This window comes from Pipistrellus kuhlii, unplaced genomic scaffold (assembly GCF_014108245.1).
Source record: "Pipistrellus kuhlii isolate mPipKuh1 unplaced genomic scaffold, mPipKuh1.p scaffold_m20_p_16, whole genome shotgun sequence".
NCBI classification, from domain to species: Eukaryota; Metazoa; Chordata; class Mammalia; order Chiroptera; family Vespertilionidae; genus Pipistrellus; species Pipistrellus kuhlii.
In genome coordinates, this window is record NW_023425471.1 from 11,362,373 (window position 1) to 11,378,079 (window position 15,707).

The window sequence follows — 15,707 nt, forward strand, 5'->3', positions numbered from 1 at the left end:
CCCTGGACCATCATATCTAAGGCAATACCCATGACCATAGTTAGAGAACCCTATTCTCAGACTTGGAGTATATGGGCAGGTGGGATGACTCTCATCCTCATGGAAGGGCAGTCTCAGGAAATACTGGAAGGAGAGAGGGGTCCCAGGCTACTATACCAAAAGTCAAATGAAATATTGAGGGCCCCACCCATCATCCTATATAATGAAACTAATATACAAATTGTCCTCTCCACTGGGAGTTTTACAGGGAATTTTCCCAGAGGACAGGGATGGCCTGAAAATGCCAAGCCCCACCCCAGCCTTTCTGCCCCAGGTGTACTACTCTCACCCTGATCAGTAGTAGAGGCAGCCTGCCAACTTCCCTCAGCCCCTCCCACTGGCCCTCAATGGTCCCTAACCCTGTCTGGCCCCACCCCCAATTGTCACCTACACCCTGATCCCTGCTGAGGACTGCCAGACAACTGCCCTTAGCCTCTCCCCCAGGGAGCCCTGCCAGATCTTAGGGTGGTCCCACAGGAATGAACTCATGCTCAAATTTGTGCCCAGGGCCTATAATGGAATAAGATAAGAATCCTGAGCCCCACCTTTGCATTCAGTTCAGGGTAGGCCTGCCAAAGTTAGACTCACTTATTTCTATCCAATGTTAACAGAAAAGAGGCATCAGTGAAGGTGCAGCCACCAGTCAGCAAAAGAGTGGAATTCCAGCCACCACCTGGAGACCAGGTGAGACCCTGCATGAGTATTCAAGGACCCAAGAAGCCAGTGAAGGAGATCTTGGGTTCTCAGAGAGCTGCTAGCTTTGGTTTGAGGTGTCAATTTCACAGGAGCAGAATAGAGGAGGCCCAGGACGTGCCAATATTTGACATGATGATTCTGGTAGTTAACTAAGAAGTATACAAACCTAGGGTGTCAGCAAACTCATTAGTCAACAGAGCCAAATATCAATAGTACAATTTTCTTTTGAGAGCCTAAAACCTACTTCTGTGCATGGGCCATGAAGTTTCAATCACACTGTACCTGCACGCCCGCAATTGGTATTTTGTGGAAGAGCCACACTCAAGGGGCCATAAAGCTACATGTGCCTCTCGAGCCGCAGTTTCCAACAACTGCCCTAGAACACAGGCTCCCCACTGGAAATCCTTCTGCTATCAGGCCTGTATCCCCTAGGAAGGGCTGCCACAATGTAGTCTAAGGACCCTTTCAATTGCCTCTCCAGGTTTCTCAAGGAAAAGGTGGATCTGAATAGAAGCACTCTGAGTTGTAGAACAGTGCCCTCCAGGAAACCTGGAGAGGCAGCCTTAGCTAAAGCCAAGGTAGAATCCATCTCACCACTGACTGAAGGCACTCACATGATCTCCTTCTCCTTTATCCAGGTATCCCCATCTCCTGATTTCCTGTCCAGACTTCTGCCTGCTGTTCCTGACTAGTGACATCATGCCAGGTCGTCACAAGAGCAAAAAATGCCACCGGGCCCAAATTGAGCCTCAGAGTTGTGGCAATGCTCAGGCCACTGCAGCAGCAGCAAAAGAGTTCCCTCCTTCCTTCTCTACTCAGTGTGAAGGTATTAGCCAGGGTCTGCCTGTGGGTGGGTCATTGAACATTTCCCAGGGTCCTCAATGCTCACCAACCACCCCCAACTCTTTTGTAGCTATTGCTGGCCCTGAATCTGATAAAGCTTCCAGCAGCCAAGATGAGGATGAGGCTGACTCCTTTGGGGCCCCACTCTCAGTGGAGGATGATTTTGAAAGGAGGACTGAGGCTTTGGAGCTATTCTTTCTGTCAATGTATGAGGTGAAAAAGCCCATTACGAAGAAAGATGTGCTGCGTTTTGTTGGGGAAGATTACCAAGACCGATTTTGTGAGATGCTCAAGAAAGCCTCTCATGAAATGGAAATCCTCTTTGCATTATACATCAATGAAGTCGACTCAAAAAATAACTCCTATGCCCTTGTCAGCAAGCTGAAACTCCCCAATAACGGGAGGGTGCGTCCTGGCAAGGGGTTCCCCAAGACAGGCTTCCTGATGCATATCCTGAGTTTGATCTTCATGCATGGCAACTGCGTCTCTGAAGAATTCATCTGGAATGATCTGCGTGGAAAGCAAGTGTACCCTGGGAGGAAGCACTGCATCCTTGGGGATCCCAAAAAGCTCCTCACCGATTTTGTGAGGCTCAAGTACCTGGAGTGCCACCAGGTGCCCCACAGTGATCCTCCATGCTCTGAGTTTCTGTGGGGTCCAAAAGCACACCTTGAATCCAGCAAGATGGAAGTGCTGGAGTTTTGTGCAAAGGTTAATGGTACCCACCCCAGGGCCTACCCCCGGTTTTATGAAGAAGCTTTGAGAGAGAAAGTTGAGAGAGCCCGAGCCAGAGAAGCAGCCATGGCTGCCACTTCTGCCCAAATCAGAGCATCGTTCAGGGCCATGGCCAGTACAACCTTTCCACCCATAGAGAAATCTAAAGCTTGTTGTCCTTCACACCAGAATATATAACATCACAATAGGGATAATATTCTTGGAAGTGTAAAAGAATCCTTATTCTAGTTGTTTAGATAATAGAATAGAAATAAAAATGCATGAGTATTCTTAGTTTTACTTGTTCTTTTTCATCTGTTTCTTGTTGTCCTTCACACCAGAATATATAACATCACAATAGGGATAATATTCTTGGAAGTGTAAAAGAATCCTTATTCTAGTTGTTTAGATAATAGAATAGAAATAAAAAAGCATGAGTATTCTTAGTTTTACTTGTTCTTTTTCATCTGTTTCTTTTTTGGCTTTTTTTTTTTTATAAATATATTTTATTGATTTTGTACAGAGAGGAAGGGAGAGAGATAGTTAGAAACATCGATGAGAGCAAGTCATAGATCAGCTGCCTCTTGCACACCCCCTACTGGGGATATGCCAGGAACCAAGGTACATACCCTTGACCTTAATCAAGCCTGGGACCTTTCAGTCCCCAAGCCAATGCTCTATCCATTGAGCCAAACCGGTTTTGGCTCATCTCTAGTTTTGTAAAATTAACTGAGGTATACTGTGATACTTTAAGTTTATTGAAGAAGTTGGAGAAAATAAAGCTTAATAAATTAGATCTTGTGTTTGCTTGCTCTTTTATCCACTGCACACTGAGTCTGCTATTGGGGAGTCTCATAATTAGGACTGGGGAGACTAAAGGAAATGCAGCCTTTTCTCATATAATTTTATAGCCTGCAAGTTGCATTCATATGAGGAAGATGTTGAAGCATCCCATAGGACCAAGAGGTAAGGTAAAAAGAATGGATGAGGAAGAGGGTATTCCTTATGAGAGCAGTTAGGCAGAAATTTCCTGTGGAAGGCAGTTTGGGAATTTAGGTAACTGTAAAGTCCTTAGTGGGTTGTAATTTTCATTTATGCTACATGGTGGGCCAATGAAGGTTGTGGAAATGGTGAGCAGAGGCCTGACCTTCCTATGTTGTTCTGCTATGTCTGCTCTATCAAAATACCACAGCCTGGTAGCTTAAACGTTTTCACCCTTTGTGGCCTGGGAAATGCACAATCAATGCGCTGGTAGATTCAAGTGAGAGCTTGAATCCACCAGCTTGCTTGCAGATGGCCTCATTCTCCCAGTGCCCTGTCCAGGTAGAGAAAGGGCTCTCGTCTCCCTTGTGCTTCTTATAAGAACACTAATGGAATCTTGGACATCATGTCCTCATGACATCTACAAAATCTAAGTACTCCCCCAAATCTCCATTTCCAAACACCATTACACTTGGGGTTAGGGCAACTACAGTACATGCGAATTGGGTGATGGAGAAGGGGGACACCACCATTTGTCTCTAAATCACAACTGCTGCTACAAGTTACTTTGGCACTCTGGGTAAATTAGAGAGAAATCTCCTAAGTCAGGATAAGAAGGTACCCTTTGTTCTTGTCATAGTGCAGGTGGACACAATGAATACCCTTCAGCAAACTCGGTGTTCTATGCTCATCATCTCCTGGCACTTGCTGAGAAATAGAGATGACGTTCCTTTGAGGTGAGATGCCAAGAAGCCACTGTGCTGACATGCTTTACCCTGAGTTGGACAGGGAGAACCTGCTCACTTAAATGGGTATTTCACTCGGGTTAGCTTGAGGGGATTTGGCAAATTCTAAGTGAGGACTAGCTTTTGTCCATGGTGTGATGAATGTAAACAGAGGTGTTGTGGATGGAAGGGCAACTGGCAGGGATGGAGAGACTTGCTCCTTGACAGCAATTCTAGAAGCTTGAGGTGCATCCAGCTGGGGAAGGCAACTGCTCACCTGAATTAAATAATAGGCTCTCTAATGTGGAAATTTTACTTAGTTTTATTAGCTAAGGACCATTTTTGATTCATTGAATGTTCTTTGTCTGAGGTAATTACATCTTCTGTGACATGTCCTGGATTCAACAATATTCTAAGGGAAATGGGTGGCATCATCAGCGATCAAAATAGTACTCTTAACTGCCATTTAAAAAATATGGGCAATATTTGCTAGCCATCTTGCCATGTGGTTGATGTTTGTTTTTCAAGCTAAGCCAACACCTGGGGATTTATCTAAAGAAAATTCTCCCTGACACAATTGGATGCAATTTGTGCATGAAGGACAATATGCAACTAATATTGGCAGCAGCAAGTAACATAGAACGCTGTCACTATTGAAAAAGCCTGTGTTTATGTGCTTATTGTTCAAGCTCATATAAAGCAACTGTGCTACTTAAAACATTGTAATTTTCCCTTGCTGTCACTAATTCCAAGTAGTGATTGACAATGTGATTTTTAAAATCTAATTTATTTGTAGGCAAACAATGCAAAAAGAAATAGATTTCCCTTCATAAGCTCTTATTCAACACAAAATTTCTAGAGGTAAAATGTATCTTTCACAAAATAAATACTAGGTAAACAGGATTGTGATTGATGATTTCTTAATTCTTCTCTCCTGTAAATATTGCTACTTTCTCAGTTGTTAACTATTATACATCTCTCATACTCATTTTCTGGTCTCAGGGTCCTTTAATTTTAAAGTTCTCATTCAAAAATTGTCCTCCAATCAAAGGAATGAATGATTTTGCTCATGTTGATACAATCTCATATTCTTTGATACCTCATGATTTTCTCCTATGGCATGAGCAGTTGCATAATATTTTCTTTCTTAAAAGAGTTATATTTACCCTTATCCATTTAGTATTTTTATTTATTTGTCTTTTCCAACCATGGCCCTTTTTCAGTGCCTCATTAATCTCCACATTTAACCAAAGATGGTTCTATAGATTTTTCTTTAATAGAAGACATGAACATATTACTTTGCAATGTAATTCTCATAATATGTTTACCTCTTTTTTCAAATGTGTCCATATTTACCATAGAACTTTAAAATGAATGAATAAACACCAGTATTTTTCCAGTATTTTACACTTGAAGACCAAGGGCAAGGATAGCAAACTGAAGCTCCCCCAACACTTACTAAACTTGGTCTATGGGAGGTGAAGTCCTTATTTTGAAGGTGTAGCCAATATCAAACTATAGGGGTGGGGACAAAGGTAAGATATGAAGCCAAAAGAGGACTTTTAGTGAGGAATGAGGACACACAAAGCAACCAGGACAGAAACCCACCACTGAACAGTCAACAGAGGGAATACCTGCACTAATTTGATTAGTTGAAGGCCCTATTTGCTTCATTCTTATTGGTCCCATCACATGCTACAAGTAGAATGGTGCTCTTGAATGTGAAATAACAGATTTCACAAACTCAAATATTACCAGCCCCTAAATTCACCTCATTATGTCTGAGGCAGGACTGGCAAGATGCAGCCCAATGTTTTTCCAAAGCACAGGATGAAGGTTTTTAAAGAGGTGCCTTTGAGGGGAATTGCAGATGCAGCCTTCCTTCCAATAAAGGTGTCACTCCTATGCCAGAGCTGCACATATATTCTTGACCTTCATTCTCCAGGAGCTCTCATTACCTCTCTTTTGAGTACCCTCCTGACCTTTTTCTCTGACCATAGTCATCATGCCTCAGAGGCACAAGACTAAGTGCTACAACAGTCAGAATCAATAAGCTTCCCAAGGGTAAGCTCAGAGCCTCAAGATATTGGAGGAAGCTACCATAAAAGAAAAAATTGCACCTCTACCCCCCTTCATTCTCATCTTCTGGTTTGGAGCTTTATCCTCAGAGCTCATCAGCTACTGATCTAACTGGTACTTTCCCTGGCATCTTGGAGAGCTCCAAAAACCTCTATTACTCTTCAGGCTCATTTCACACAATATCTGAGAACAGCCTAGATGAGACACATTCATGTTCCTCTGAGGCCCTATCTCCAGAGAACACATGCGATGACTCTCTAATTATGTAGGTGACTACCTTGAAGAACTTTATCTTGTAAAAGTATAGAGTGAAGCAGCCCATTCCACAGGGAAACCTGCTAACTAACCATTCTTTACAAAAAGTAATGCCAACAATTTGTGTAGAATGATGAACAACCTAAACTGATGAACAAAAACTGACCTGGAGACAGGGAAACATCGATCAGGCTGTCAAATCTCAGAGGGAAGATAGGGAGGGTCGGGGTAAGGGGAAGAAGTCAACCAAAGGACTTGTATGCATGCATATAAGCCTAACCAGTGGTCATGGACAACAAGGGATGGGGGCATGCGTGGGGAATGTTTTGCATGGAAATGGGGGGATGAAAAAAATATGTGATACCTTAATCAATAAAGAAATTTTAAAATAAATGAATGAAAAAAATAAAGAAAGAAAGCCTCTTACAGCATTGAGGATCTCTTTGTGGTTGGCATGAGGGAAATGGACTCAACAAAACCTCCCTGTGAACTTGCCAGCAAACTGAAAGTCCCCAATAAGGGGAAGGTGCACGATGGCATGGTGTTACCCAAGACTGGTCTCTTTATTGAATATATTGGGTGTGATCTTCATGAATGGCAACCATGTCAGTGAGAAAGAGGTCTGGAACTTCCTGAATGCCATGCGATTGTTCCCTGTGAAAAAACAATACTTCAATGGGGAACCTAGGAAGCTTATCACCAAAGATCTAGTCAAGCTAGAGTACCTGGAGTACAGCCAGGTGCCCAACACTGCTCTGCCATGCAATGAGGTCTTGTAGGGTCCCAAAGCTTACAAAGCAACAACCAAAATGAAAATCCTGGAATTTTGGGCCTAGCTCAACAATAGCATAACAAGTGTCTTCCCATCACAATAAGAAGAAGCTTTGAGAGAGGAGGTAGAAAGAGCACAAGACAGATGGGCAGCCAGGATTGGCACTAGTACCACAAGCCGGAAATGTTGCATGACATGGTCCACCATTTTCTCCACAACTTGTAAAATATGAAGAATAATTTTTGTCATGGAGAAATATATAGCATCATGATCAAATCTTGGGTGGACATAGGAGAGAATCCCACAGTACAATTGTTGGAACAAAAAAAATAGAAAAAATGTATTATCAACTCTGATTCTCTTTCCTCTTTTCCATCTTTCCTTTTATAAAATTAATTGATTTATACCTCAATATGCTTAGCTTATTAAAGGATGAAGTATATAGTAACTCTTAACACAGTATATCTCTTACACCCATATTCCTCTATTCCCCAAAATTAATTGAGCATGTGCCTTTTGGAAGGCCCTGTGTTAGTACTGGGGACGGTAAGATAAAGACCCATCCTCTCTTCATAAAACTTTGCTAGCTAGGCGCTTCAATCACATAAGGAAGATGTCGAAATATTTTCTGTGCTTTATAGGAATTTAAAGGGGTGGGTGATTTGGGAGGTATTGCAGGCGAAATCAGTCAGTGTAAATTCTCTGTTATGTTAGTTTAAATTTGGAGATGCTACAAGTCAGCCTCTGAGATGTTCTCAGTCAGTCTGGAGAAGATTTTGTCTTTGGGACTTGTGAGCAAAAGCCAGACATTCAGGTGAGTTGTCTGAGTTGAGAGAGGAAATATTTGCATGGCTAACTGCAATGTAGTGCATGGTGTAATATTAAGGCCTAAAAATATGTGCTACTTTGACGTGCCTTGAAACCAGCAGGACCTCAAATGGCCTAACTGCAAGTTCTCCTCCGTGTTCTTCACTGGCAGATAAAGTGTCTACCACATCCATCTTTGTGAAGGAATGAAGCCTTGATTTAACTTATTCCTAAGTAGTGGATTTCTCTTCTTTACCATCCTATGGACTTTGCAAACCATCTGATTACATGCTGCAGGTGAAGTAGAGGTCACCCCGTTCTTTTGATACCCCACAGCCTGCCTTGCCCAGAAATTGCTCATTCACCATTCCTTCATGTAATTCCCACACACACCGAGTGCCACTGTGTGGTGTCCCTCTCCTTCACCTTGTGAGCTTGCATTATTAATAATTGCTGCCTAGCTCATTAATAATTGCCGCCTAGCTCATTGTGGTTTTGGACACCCCATAACCATAGTGCAGAGATCCCATCCTCATCCCAGGGAGTATAATAGGGGGCACTGACCATGCTCTTAGTAATTAATTTGGTAGGGCAGATAATCCAGAAAAACAATCTCTGTCTGGGGCAGTGTATTCGATATCTCAGGCTGCCCTAACAACATACCCAGACTGGATAGCTTAATCCATGGACATTTATTTTCTCACAGTTCTGTAGGTTGGAATTCCAATGTTAAGGTGCTGGCAGGTTTGGTTTGCTCTGAGACCTCTCTCTTTGATTGCAGATGGCTACCCCCTTCGCATGGCTGTCCCTTGTGTGAGTGCATGCCTGCTGTCTCCTTGGATGATCTAAACTCTTATTAGGACCCCATTAAATTTAGATCAGGGCTTATCTTAATGGCCTCATTTTAACTGAACCATCACTTTAAAGACATTATCTACAACTAGAGCCACATTCTTTGGCACTGGGGGTTATGACCTCAACATGTATTTGGGAGGACACAATGCAGTGCCCAAAAAGCAGGAGTAAAATGTGTCTCTGCTGTTATCTTAATGAAGGAAAATAGAGTACACAAATAGGGGTTCTATGCACATTCACTCCACTGGGTTTCTGCCAAATAATGGTGAAGGTGAACAGAAGCCACCATGTTGACACTTTTTGCCTTCAAGTTGTAAAGTCAGATCCCACTGTATTAAAAGAGCATTTTTCCCTAGCTGATGTAGGTCAGTGGATAGAGCATTATCCTGTGGACTGAAGGGTCCCAGGTTAGATTCTGGTCAAAGGAACATGCCCATGTATCCCTAGTAGGGAGCATACAGGAGGCAGCCAATCAATGATTCTCATCATTGATGTTTCTATCTCTCTCTCCTTCTCCCTTCCACTCTGAAATATATATATATATACTGATTGACCAGAATATTATGATCTCTGAATGTATAATAATCTGGCCACTCAGTGTATATCCTATGTAATAAAATGCTAATATGCAAATTCTCCCTTTGACCAGCAGGCAGGCTTGCCAACTGCCCATGTCCCCTCCCCCTGGCCAGGCTGACCAGACCTCACCCATGTACAAATTCATGCAGCAGGCCTCTAATAAATAAATATATATATATATATATATATATATATATATATATATATATACACACACACACACACACACACACACTGAGTGTTATAAGTTATATTAAATATATATAATGTAGACAATATTATATTTTATATAAATATATAAAAATTATGTATACAATTTTTAAAGAGCATTTTAACTAGAATACCTTTAGTGGACTTAGGTGATTCTAAAGGAGTGCTAGATTTTGGTGGGAAAGAGAGACAATAAAATTTACATGGTTTGGATTGAAGGAGAGCTAGAAAGGATTGAGTGAGTTTAGTCCTAGATGAAATTCTAGAAACTACCATGTTTCCCCGAAAATAAGACATCCTCCAAAAATAAGACCTAGGGCATGCAAAGACAAGACATCCCCTGAAAATAAGACCTAGCGCAAATTTGGGAGAAAAAAATAATATAAGACACTGTCTTATTTTCAGGGAAACAGGGTATTAGTTGCATCAAGGTCATGGGGGGTCGGGGATGACCAAACCAATATTAAATAACAAATGCCCTAATGGAGAATAGCTATTTAATTTTACATTGTAAATCGAAATTTTAGCTGATTTGGTGTTGTTCTGTCTGAGAGCATCACATTATCTCTGATAGATCCTGGATTAAAAAAAAAAATGCCTGATGATACTGTGTAGGTAAATATCATAACTGGCTTTCATAAAAAACTCAGTGTTTGCCAGTTATCCTGACAGATGCTTCCCATACAACACATACATTCCCACAATTTTAAATTATAGGGCTTATCACACTCAGTTGGCAGATGGTGAATTTGTCGTATTCTGATAGTCACAAGAATGTAAGTGACAGAACTAGACTAGACCCCTGGTCTGAATTCATCAAGAGCAAGCATGTCAAACTCACAGCCGGCACACAATGTCCAAACTCTTCCACCCTAATGCAGACCTTATATATCTGCATTCACTCTTCTTCTCACTGCTCCAAAATATATTTTAGACAATTAAATGAAAAGTTTTGTGCTCCATGTGGTGGACTGGAATGCATAGCTAGAGCATTAAGCATAACAGACCATTGAGAAACCTGAATCAGGAAAGGCAGGAGATAATATCCAGCGATAATATGATCAGGCAAGATGGGACCTTACAAAATTACCTGGCTCAGCCTGTCTCTTATCGTTAGGAAATGTTTAGGAACAGAAGTTCATAAAAGGCCAAGTCTGGGTCCTAAAGAGAAGCAAGAGAAGATCCTGGGTTGTATGTGTGTGTTGTTGCTTTTGTCAGTGAGCCCGCCATCTGCCCTGGGTCCTCTGCCTGGTCTCTCAGCCTCCCCATCTCACATCACTCCTGGACACAGACCTGTTTTGTGTGAGACCTTGCAGTAGGCTGGTTAGTCAAGAGTTTTCAGGGATGTGGCATTCCTGGGGAAGCCTTTCCTTAAAGAGACAGGAGCCCAGATGAGGACCCAGATGAAATGAAAGACCTGCAGACCCTTCCCTCATCTGCTCTTAGAGTCCCCTGTGTGGCTGACTACTGACTAGGACAGGGACATGCCAGGGAGGTGAGGGCCTTGGCTAAGGGCTGGGGCCCCAGGGCAGTGCCCCAGGTCCTGAGAGGAGTGCAGGTGACAATCCCTGTGAGAGGTAGGCTGCTTCCACCCTACAACACAGGGGGCGCCAGAGATCCCACCAACTGCCACCCTGAAGAGGCCCTGTCTCTTTAACTGAGGCTCATCTCACCAGGTCCCTCCTGGGGCACCTTGGAAGGGAGACTTTACCTCAGGGGGCAGAGCCCTGAGGGCTGAAGAAGAGAAGACCAAGGCTGCTGCTCCAGTCAAGGTGAGGAGGGGAAAGAGGAGCTAACAAAAGTCCCCTAGGTGAGGCCCCGCCCCTCCCATAGCCCTGCCCCTCGCCATTGCCCTGCCTAACCCCTGTAGCTCCTCCCCTCCCGTAGACCCGCCCCTCCCTGTTGCCCCAACTGCCAGTATCCAGCCTAGCCCCTGCTCTCAGGCCTGGGATACCATAGGTAAAGCTCTCAGACTGAGGTTGATCCCCTGGAAGCCTCTAGGGAAGGTGGGGGCCCAGGGATGTCTGGAAGGCCCAGGTCAGCAGGGCACAGTGAGTGACACCCCTCCAGAGCCCAGGTGAGGGAGCTGGGGAGAAACTCCTCCCAGGGCTGCTCCTGGCTCTCTGAGCACCCAAACATGGCAGCAGTGGAAGGCGCCCTCCTGTCCCCCTTGGTGGGTCAGATACTGAGGGCCTTGGTCTGAAGGGAGGGCCCCGCATCCTGGAGGAAGTCAGGGGAACCTCAGAGGATCCCCAGGGGCCGCTAACCCCTCATGAGGAGGCCGGGACCCTGCCCAGGCCCTCCACCCTGGGAGGCTGGGCAGGATGCTGACAGGCCGCCTCTGTAGCCAGAAGGAGATGGTGAGGCCTTGGTCTGAGGGAGAGCCCTCAAGTGAGGAAGCACCCAGGGGGGCGGAGGCAGGCCTCTTTGCGGACCCAGGGGTTCCCATCCCTCTGCTGGACCAGGATGCCAGGAGGTTTCCGGAAAAGATGGTTCCTCTTCTCCTTGGGTGTCCTGCAAGCTGGGTTGGGGGGTGAGGCGATGGGGCTGCTGGGTAGAGGGCTTGACAGCTTTCATTTACGAGGGATGGTTTGCCCTCACCAGTAGGCTGATATCCAGGTGTTTCCAGGAATTTAAGGGGACATCTCCCTGGACCATCATATCTGAGGGAACGCACATGATCATAGTAAGGGAAGCCCTATTCTCAGCCTTGGAGTATATGGGCAGGTGGGGTTATTCTCATCCTCATGGAAGGGCAACTGATCTTGTAGTGGTCCCACAGGCCCAAACTCATGCTCAAATTTGTGCTCAAGGCCTAAAATTGAATAAGATAATCCTGAGCTCTATCCTTGCATTCAGTTCAGCTTGGGCCTGCCAGGGTTAGACTCACCCTCACTTATTTCTATTCAATGTAACAGAAAAGAGGCCATCAGTGAAGGAGCAGATACCAGTCAGCAGAAGAGCAGGATTCCAGCTACTACCTGGAGACCAGGTGAGAACCCTGCATGAGTATCAAGGACCCAGGCAGCCCATGATGGAGACCTTAGGGTCTTAGAGGTGTCAATTTCACAGGACCAGAATAGAGGGAGCCCAGGACCTGCCAATATTTGACATGATTATTCTGGTAGTTAACTGAAAAGAATCCAACAGCAAGGGTGTTGGCAAACTCATTAGTCAACAGAGCCAAATATCAACACTACAACTATTGAAATTTCTTTTTAGAGATGAAAACCTACTTCCTTGCATGGGCCATGAAGTTTCAGTCACATGTTCCTGCACGCCCGCTCGGGGTATTTTGTGGAAGAACCACACTCAAGGGCCAAAGAGCCTTATGTGGCACTTGAGCCACAGTATGCCAACCACTGCCCTAGAACATGGGCTCCCCAGTGGAAATCCCTCTATTCTCATTCCTGTACCCTCTAGGAAGGGCTGCCATGATGTATTCTAAGGACCCTTTCAAGTGCCTCTCCAGGTTTCTCAAGGAACAGGTGGATCTGAATGGAAACACTGTGGGTTGTGGAACAGTGCCCTCCAGGAAACCTGGAGAGGCAGCCTTAGCTAAAGCCAAGGTAGAATCCATCTCACCACTGACTGAAGGCACTCACATGATCTCCTTCTCCTTTATCCAGGTATCCCCATCTCCTGATTTCCTGTCCAGACTTCTGCCTGCTGTTCCTGACTAGTGACATCATGCCAGGTCGTCACAAGAGCAAAAAATGCCACCGGGCCCAAATTGAGCCTCAGAGTTGTGGCAATGCTCAGGCCACTGCAGCAGCAGCAAAAGAGTTCCCTCCTTCCTTCTCTACTCAGTGTGAAGGTATTAGCCAGGGTCTGCCTGTGGGTGGGTCATTGAACATTTCCCAGGGTCCTCAATGCTCACCAACCACCCCCAACTCTTTTGTAGCTATTGCTGGCCCTGAATCTGATAAAGCTTCCAGCAGCCAAGATGAGGATGAGGCTGACTCCTTTGGGGCCCCACTCTCAGTGGTGGATGATTTTGAAAAGAGGACTGAGGATTTGGAGCTTTTCCTTCTGTCAAAGTATAAGCTGAAACAGCCCATTATGAAGAAAGACATGCTGCATATTGTTGGGAAAGATTACCAAGACCGATTTTGTGAGATGCTCAAGAAAGCCTCTGATCGAATGGAAATCCTCTTTGCATTATACATAAATGAAGTCGACTCAAAAAATAACTCCTATGCCCTTGTCAGCAAGCTGAAACTCCCCAATAACGGGAGGGTGCGTCCTGGCAAGGGGTTCCCCAAGACAGGCTTCCTGATGCATATCCTGAGTTTGATCTTCATGCATGGCAACTGTGTTTCTGAAGAATTCATCTGGAAAGATCTGCGTGGAAAAAAAGTGTACCCTGGGAGGAAGCACTACATGTTTGGGGATCCCAAGAAGCTCCTCACCGATTTTGTGAGGCTCAAGTACCTGGAGTGCCACCAGGTGCCCCACAGTGACCCTCAACGCTCTGAGTTTCTGTGGGGTCCAAAAGCACACCTTGAAACCAGCAAGATGGAAGTGCTGGAGTTTTTTGCAAAGGTTAATGGTACCCACCCCAGGGCCTACCCCCGGTTTTATGAAGAAGCTTTGAGAGAGAAGGAAGAGAGAGCCCGAGCCAGAGAAGCAGCCATGGCTGCCACTTCTGCCCAAATCAGAGCATCGTTCAGGGCCATGGCCAGTACAACCTTTCCACCCATAGAGAAATCTAAAGCTTGTTGTCCTTCACACCAGAATATATAACATAATATATAATATTCTTGGAAGTGCAAAAGGATCCTTATTCTAGTTGTTGAGATAATGAAATATAAATAAAAAAGCATGAGTATTCTTAGTTTTCCTTGTTCCATTTAATCTCTAGTTTTGTAAAATTAACTTAGGTATACTGTGATATTTTAAGTTTATTGAAGAAATAGGAGGAATTAAAGCTTAATAAATTAGATCTTGTGTTTGCTGATTCTTTTAACCACCACAGGCTCTTTATTTGCTCTTGGGGAGTCTCAGTGTTAGGACGTGGGAGACTAAAGGAAATCTAGCCACTTCTCATATAATTTGGCACCTACAAGTTGCATTCATATGAGGAAGATGTTGAAGCACCCTGTAGATCCTAGAGGTAATGTAAAAAGAATGGGTGAGGAAGAGGGTGTTCCTTATTTGAGCAGTTAGGCAGAAATTTCCTGAGCAAGGCAGTTTGGGAATTTAGGTAACTGTAAGTTCTTAGTGGGTTGTAATTTTCATTTATGCTATGTGGTGGGCCAATGGAGGTTGTGGAAACTGTGAGCAGAGGCCTGACCTTCCTATGTTGTTCTTGAGAATTGGGAGACAAAGTGTGAGTTAGTCTGCGCTGTCTGCTCTAACAAAATACCACAGCCTGGTAGCTTAAACGTTTTCACCCTTTGTGGCCTGGGAAATACAAAATCAACGTGCTGGTGTATTAGGTTTCCAATGAGAGCTATCTTACTTGCTTGCAGATGGCCTCCTTCTCCCAGTGTCCTGGCCAGGTAGAGAGAGGGTTCTAATTTCTCTTTCTCTCTTGTGCTTCTTAGAAGAACACTAATGGTATCCTGGACACCCCATCATGATGATATCAACTAAACCTAAGTACTTCCCAAAATCTCCTCCTCCAAACACCAGCACACTCAGGGTTAGGGCCTCAAAATGTGTTGTAGTATTTCAATCAAAGGAAAGGGAAAACTAGTGTTACATGCGGTTTGGGGTACAGACTCCCCCTCCTTGTGGGCTTTTGCCCTATAAAGTTTGAAGGATAAACTCATGGACTAAAAGGCTTCTTTAGTAAAAAATGTGAAAGTTTATTGGAAACATATACAAACTTTGCCTGGGTAAGTATCCCCATTGGCACTTCCATGGGAGTAGGTCCCCAAATAGAAAAAACCTGCTCCTTGTCACTCTAATGGGGAAAAAAAAATCCTAAAATTTTTTGTGTGTTTTTTTTCTCCAGATTTATAAAAGCTGTAGCTCTTTGTCTGTTCATGACCCTTTCTAATTGGACCCTACTTTCTTTATGACCCCTGTGCTTTCCTAATTAGTCATTCTTCTGTAAAGTATCAGTTTCAAAGTCCAAAGGCCACATGGTGCCCCCTTCTTTTGTTTCTCCTTATCTTGAAACATTCATTTATCAATAAATGAAT

General features: G+C 44.1%; 2 protein-coding genes and 1 pseudogene across 2 annotated transcripts; all 3 read left to right on the forward strand.

Annotated features, from left to right (window-relative positions):
• The first annotated feature begins 1,434 nt into the window (after positions 1-1,434).
• On the forward strand, positions 1,435-2,490 carry LOC118720167 (melanoma-associated antigen B17-like). Its single transcript, XM_036440089.1, has one exon. The coding sequence runs from the start codon at positions 1,435-1,437 to the stop codon at positions 2,488-2,490; it is 1,056 nt and encodes a 351-aa protein (XP_036295982.1).
• Positions 2,491-3,230: 740 nt separating this feature from the next.
• LOC118720168 lies at positions 3,231-7,336 on the forward strand (annotated as a pseudogene).
• Positions 7,337-13,245: 5,909 nt separating this feature from the next.
• LOC118720169 (melanoma-associated antigen B17-like) lies at positions 13,246-14,301 on the forward strand. The gene has a single exon (XM_036440090.1). It carries the CDS (start codon positions 13,246-13,248, stop codon positions 14,299-14,301), a length of 1,056 nt encoding a protein of 351 aa, XP_036295983.1.
• Positions 14,302-15,707: the final 1,406 nt, after the last annotated feature.

Coding starts and splice junctions, on each gene's coding strand:
- LOC118720167 (XM_036440089.1), top strand. CDS start 1,435: ATGCCAGGTCGTCACAAGAGCAAAAAATGCCACCGGGCCCAAATTGAG.
- LOC118720169 (XM_036440090.1), top strand. CDS start 13,246: ATGCCAGGTCGTCACAAGAGCAAAAAATGCCACCGGGCCCAAATTGAG.